The sequence below is a fragment of the Bison bison genome, unplaced genomic scaffold, assembly GCF_000754665.1.
Source record: "Bison bison bison isolate TAMUID 2011002044 unplaced genomic scaffold, Bison_UMD1.0 scf7180017864376, whole genome shotgun sequence".
Lineage (NCBI taxonomy): Eukaryota > Metazoa > Chordata > Mammalia > Artiodactyla > Bovidae > Bison > Bison bison.
Genome location: NW_011494948.1, coordinates 13,612,763 through 13,619,425, shown reverse-complemented (window position 1 = coordinate 13,619,425; position 6,663 = coordinate 13,612,763). Strand labels below are relative to the sequence as shown.

At 34.7% G+C, this 6,663-nt stretch overlaps 1 protein-coding gene across 4 annotated transcripts in view; it reads right to left on the bottom strand.

Annotated features, from left to right (window-relative positions):
* Window positions 1–6,663, bottom strand: part of DENND4C (DENN/MADD domain containing 4C) — a 119,650-nt gene that overhangs the window by 81,515 nt on the left and 31,472 nt on the right. For all 4 annotated transcript variants that reach the window (XM_010857067.1, XM_010857070.1, XM_010857069.1 and 1 more), the window contains exons 2-5: window positions 4,898–5,219; window positions 3,497–3,749; window positions 2,464–2,533; window positions 410–579 (exon numbers count right to left, since the gene is read on the bottom strand). In XM_010857067.1, the coding sequence (XP_010855369.1) occupies window positions 410–579; window positions 2,464–2,533; window positions 3,497–3,749; window positions 4,898–5,202 (798 nt within the window). In that variant the 5' untranslated portion in view covers window positions 5,203–5,219. The remainder of the gene's footprint in view (window positions 1–409; window positions 580–2,463; window positions 2,534–3,496; window positions 3,750–4,897; window positions 5,220–6,663) is intronic.

Below are 6,663 nucleotides of genomic sequence, written 5' to 3'. Positions count from 1 at the left end.
CTCTCTTAGGTGTTGAATATTTCCACTATATATTCAATTTATAAAATCTTTGATATTATCATTCTATCATTTCAATATCTTAAAGGTATAATCCAGGTCTGTGTCTTATTGATTCTTCCTATGATACCTATGTCTTCTATCTTTTATTAGAATCTCATCTTGAGTCCTGGGTTTTGGCTTTATCTCTCCAGAGACTTTATATTTGCTCCTAAGAACACTCAAGTGGTATTAGTATCTTGATTCCAATTTTCATGTTGACTTCTCACTTTGGGCATTCTAGTACAAAATTTAAATAAAAAATGTATTGTGTCTGAACAGGACCCTAACATTCAAATAAGACATCTCATATTAAACAGTCTGTGGATTAAAAACATGGGCAAAACTGGTTTAATAAAAGGAAAACATATACCTTTTCAGCAGAAGAACCTGTGAGAACAAAAGTTGAGAAAACTGGAAGTGGGTATTTGCTTTGGGGATCCCAACATTCAATAGTAGCTCCCATCGGAAGGCAGAAGAGAGGGACACATTCTGAGAGTGGAAATGACTCATAGTCCTCTTCTGGATATCTAAAAATTAAACCTTTTGGAGAAAGAAGATAATGATAATTTATTTATCCATTGATTCCTTATTTTATTTATTCTTTTTATTTTTCATTCTTTGGCTACACTGCACAACTTGTGGGATCTTAGTTCCCAGATCAGGGAATGAACCCAGGCCCACAGCAGTGCAAGTGCACAGTCCTAACCACTGGACTACCAGGCAACTCGACAATTTTTTTTAAACTATTTAACTTTTAAATAGTTATTTTAAAATAGTTATTAATATGTAAAACATACTAATAGGATATTTTAATTGCAAATTTTATATGTGAAATATTTATGTGTGAAATTTCAAGATCAACTTTTCTCTTGCCATATCAGAAATGAGAATAACAAATTTAACATTTATTTTTACTCATGGACTTAGAGTTCATTAAAACACTAAAATGTATTAAATATACTAGTTAAAATTCTATTTAACAGAACCATTAATTTATTTTTCCTGCATACTTCCAACGTCTTAGAGAATGCAAGAAACATTCAGGGAAATTTACCAACTATAATAATAAACAACTCAGGAAAGGGACAGTATTGCCAAGGCAGCAGAAATTATCTTAGCCCCTAAACTTATTTTGAGAGAGCAGCAGTGTAAAATGAATGCAAGATGAAAAGTAAATGAGATAGAAACTCTTGCAACTAAGTATAAAGTATGAGAGATCAAGAAAGCAGGAGGAAAGGGGCACTCTGAGAAGCCTAACAAAGCCTCCTCAGAATTAAACAGCTACATGGTGTCTCTAATATCTCTAATATGCAGACACTTCTAGGTTAAACATTTGAAAATCAGTAGCTTAATTTTTAAGTCTAAATTCAGTCTCCAAAACTCTTTATTCTAATATGTATGTCTTATATCAAATGCCTGAACAGTTTCACAAAACTTGTTTCTATAAGTTAATTCTGTAAGTTTAAGTGACACTAACACCTCAAAAAAAATTTTTTTAAGGAAATCACATGTAATCAACACACTACAGCAATATCAACAGTATTACATTTTAAAGTGATACTGAAATTTATAACTGTCAGTTGCTGCCTTTATTTTCATATTATAAATTAAATGGTTTGATTCATTAATATGGATGTCTTTATGAGGACAATTAAGATTTCTCATATATGGATCTGCCTGACTTCTCTGAAGTAAAACCTTATTCCAAAAATTGTGCATGACAAAAAGCAATGACACTGCTTCTTTTCACCAAGAAGTATTCCAGTATCTCTTCTATTTACAGCTGGAGCATACCTGTATTTTCAGTTTTTATCCCACCATACCAGTGGGATGAAGAGGTCACACTTAAATCTTTACAGCCCTTGACACTTTACTGTGCAGTAAGAATGTGACGATAGATTTCTCAAACACTTCATGGCAGAAAAGGTTCTCAGGCCCTCCTCTCTTCCATATAGCTGATTCTTTGCAACAAGGGAAAAAGGAAGCAAGTCCACCTCTCATGGCAAGTAACATGTGGTTTCAAATCAGACACACAGAGATAAGAGAAGGAGATATATAAGAAGTAAAGATGCAGTCTGACACCTTTCTGATTATCAAAACATAAAAAGGTCAGAAAGTAAGCATTTTCCACTTAACTAGACTAACAGTTCGAATGTTTATTCCACAAATGCTTGTTTGGAATAAAATTTTCTGTTCAATTAACAGTGTATTTTTGTTGGTAAGGGGTAATATTAATATATCCTATAGTATGAATTTAAGAAAACTTATGTCTTTACATGCTAAAGTTATAATTAACTCAATTTATGAATAGATCAATTCCACAAACTGTATAAGGGAGCAAACACTGTCTCTTCTAACCAAATGTTAGTGTGTAACAATTCCTATAGTAATAGAAACCTTTTTTTTTTTTTCAAATTTACTTACCAGCTTTATATGCTATAGCATTAGAAGCAGGCACAGACTTCTTATAACACAGAAACACACTGGAACCCCACTGTAAAATATAAATTAGGTTTTAAAAAGACAAAAGAGTGAGTGAAAATCAATTGATTTTGTCAAATGTCTTCTAAAGATTTTGATTATTTCTTCAGGGAAGTCTATTTAAAACATGTTTATCAAACAGACTGTATAGTATACAATATAACAAAGCATGAAACTGAAAACACTAAAAAAAAAAAAGGAGTAATAAAAAAACATTGCCACAAAAATTAAACTGATGTGAGGTTTGTTTCAAAAAGTTTAAAACTCTGTAATCATACAGAGGCTGCCTCTCTTTGAAAGAAAGAGCACAAAATGGAGTGGATGCTGAGCCCAATCTAGGGAAGACTGGGGTCACTAGATGCTATCAAGTCATTATCTCCAGAGTCAAACTGGTCTTGACTAAACAGCCTTGGGTGCATCGGTCAGCTCTGACTATATCATTTAGGCTTTCAGTTTGATTTAAAATATTTTTCAAAATAAACATAACTCAACATAAACACAACTCAGAATAAACGTAACTTTAGGGTCATCAAAAACTATAAATTCAATGCATATGTTGTATTTTTCTTTTTCACTACGACCCTTTTAAAATAAGCATGAAGACTACAATATCTAAGATAATTAAATAAACATAAGCAGTATCTCAACCCAGTCTCCCTGAAGTTGTCCTTGAAGACAACACTGAAACCCAAAAGCTAGTAAAATCTGTACATTAGTGTGATGTATTAGCACATACCAAGAAAAAAAAATCCCCTACTTTAAATATCTATTTTCTGGATGAAATTATTCTAAAACATCATATTGCTAATGATTTTTTAAGTTACAATGAACTATGAAAACTAGAAGGCTAAAATTTTTTTTTTTAAGTCATGAAAATATAAACTGAGAGTAAATAATAAGCCAAATGATAAACAGGAATCCAAAAAATTTTTCTTAATTTTCATATGAAATTTCGGAAATGAAACTTTATTCTTACCATTCCACAATTTAAGTTTTTATCAACTTTGCAGAAAGTATGGGGAGGGGTTTCTCCCTTACTGGTTACAATAACACAGATGTCAGTTACAGCCAAAGAATTCTGGGGCCGAATTAAAGGAGCCCTTCGATAAGTGATAAAGATTCTTTGTGAAGTAGTTGAACTATTGTTGACATTGGCACAGCGACCATAGGGTGTGGCTTGGATCACTTCACATCCTGGAATAAGCCTTTCTTTCCCATCATATAAAACTCTGTATGGAAGGGAAGAAAAAAAACTGACATGTAAACTTATGTCAGGTTAACACTACTTTTTTCTCCTTGATAACAAAATACATTTTTCTTTTTGGTCTCCCCTGTTGTTTCCCAAAACTTAATTACAAACAAAAACTAAAATTATTACTTTGGGAATTATAAATCTCTTAGCTACTATGTTTTAACAGTTAGAACACAATTTCAAAAGTGTAAATAGGATCAAACAATTTCTTTGTTTTTTTATTGCTTATTATAAGAAACATGAAACAAAACAGAGGCGCTACTCCAACCATCCTCAGGTCAATTCTTAGAAGTTTTATCTAATATTCAGATGTTTTCACAAAACTTACTTTCATAATTCTCCTCAAAATTTTCCCTTTAAAAATTCCTCAACTGAAACTATAAAACACTGTTTAAAGAAATTACAGATGAGCTAATAAATAAAAAGGGCTTTCCCTGATGGCTCAGCAGTACAGAGCCTATAATGCAGGAAACACAAGGTTCAATCCCTGGGTTGGGATGAGCCCCAGGAGTAAGAAATGGCAACCCACTCTAGTACACCTGGGAAATACCGGGGACAGAGAAGCCTAGCAGGCTACAGTCCATGGGTTCACAAAGAATCAGACATGACTCAGCGATAATCAACAACAACAATAAATAAAACGTCATCTCCTGGTCATGGATTAAGATGACTTAGTATTGGTTAGATATCAACTTTCTGCAAACAGATCTAAATGGTCAACATAATTATGATCTAAATCCTAGCTGCTGCTGCCTGCTTTTGTTAAATAAGTTCAGGGCTTCACAAACCCTCATCACATAACCTAACTAGCTCCTTAAAAATATACTTTCACTATAGCTTTTTGTTCTTTTATGTTTAATAAACTTACCTGATAAGTACAAACAAATGAAATCACATTTTAGGCTCTAATGCCTTCATTTCAATATTTTTTTGAAAGGAAATAATCTAATGACTCAGTTCAATGCAGAGAAATTCAGTAAGGATGGACAGAAGTACATATCTTACTACACTTGATCTTGAAGTTAACAAATAATAACAGAACCATCAACGATTTTAAATTTTCTATTCCTGTGCACCTTAAATAAATTGTATTCCCTTCACTACAGCAAAAGAAAGTCACCATACCCAATGTCAGTAAGGGGTGGTTTCTCTCTCCCTCTCTTGTAACAGAGAAACAATTCTGGACTTTTCAGACTTCCATAGTTCAAGTTTGCCTGGAGACCTGATGGAGTGGCTTCAACACAGGTATAACCTTCAGGTACTGTTTCCCCAGCTGATTTGTTAATAACTGCAATGTCTGTAATTGGAGCTTTAGGTCCAGTTGACTTAGTATCTAAACGATTTATTTCTTGATCCAGAAGAGTAGATGTATCAGTGAGACCTGCCACAACAAAGTAGTCCACCACTCTTGGCCCTTTGTTTTCTATCATGGCTGCTACTAGGTTTCCTGGAAGAGAGACAGAGAAAGAGAAAAAAAAAATACATCGATTAAATGAAATGGCTTACCCTAACTCACTAAATTAAAATACTCCTGAGTTAATATTAACCAGCACACTTCCCAGTTGGATTTACAGTCAAACTGTAGTCACTCTGCAAAAGAAGCTTGTTATATAGCATTTAATCAGTTTTTACCTCCTACAAAGTAGAAGTTTACAGCACAAATTCATTTGTAAGACAACTATGATTCTATCATATGCCTAAGGCCCTGTTAAGGATAATCAAACTATCGGAAGTAGGCCATGGTGCTTTCCTTTCAGCAAAATGCATACACACACACACACATGAACAAAATGCATACACACACATGAACAAAATGCATGCACACACAAATGAACAAAATGTACACAAACACACAAGAACAAAATGCATACCATTTTAAAAAATCATTCTAAGTTACAGAATTCTTAGAGCAAAACTTTACATTTAAACAAATGAACTGAGTTCATCATGAATTATTCAAGGTCTAACAGAAAAAAATAAAGATACTAGTAATAAATATAATTGGGCTTCCCTGGTGGCTCAGTGGTAAAGAACCTGCCTGCAACCCAAGAGACATGGGTTCAATCCCTGCGTGGGGAAGATTCCCTGGAAAAGTGAATGGCAACCCACTCCAGTGTTTTTGCCTAGAAAATCTCATGGATAGAGGAGCCGTGAGGTCATAATGAGTTGGACAGGACTTAGCAACTAAACAACAACAACAAAAAGCAATAAAAATAAACCAGTCTCTTAATCCAATCAGGAATATGCCCCTATAGGTAAAAAACTAAGTAAACACTGGGTAAACTAAGACTGTTTAAGTGTCAAAACTGAGTATGTTTAGGGGTCAAAACTAACTTATGTTTCAGTTCACTTCAGTCGCTCAGTCGTGTCCGACTCTTTGCGACCCCATGAATCGCAGCACACCAGGCCTCCCTGTCCATCACCAACTCCGGGAGTTCACTCAAACTCACGTCCATCGAGTCAGTGATACCATCCAGCCATCTCATCCTCTGTCGTCCCCTTCTCCTCCTGCCCCCAATCCCTCCCAGCATCAGGGTCTTTTCCAATGAGTTAACTCTTTGCATGAGGTGGCCAAAGTATTGGAGTTTCAGCCTCAGCATCAGTCCTTCCAATCAGCACTCAGGACTGATCTCCTTTAGGATGGACTGGTTGGATCTCCTTGCAGTCCAAGGGACTCTCAAGAGTCTTCTCCAACACCACAATTCAAAAGCATCAATTCTTTAGCACTCAGCTTTCTTCACAGTCCAACTCTCACATCCATACATGACCACAGGAAAAACCATAGCCTTGACTAGACGGACCTTTGTTGGCAAAGTAATGTCTCTGCTTTTCAATATGCTATCTAGGTTGGTCATAACTTTCCTTCCAAGGAGTAAGTGTCTTTTAATTTC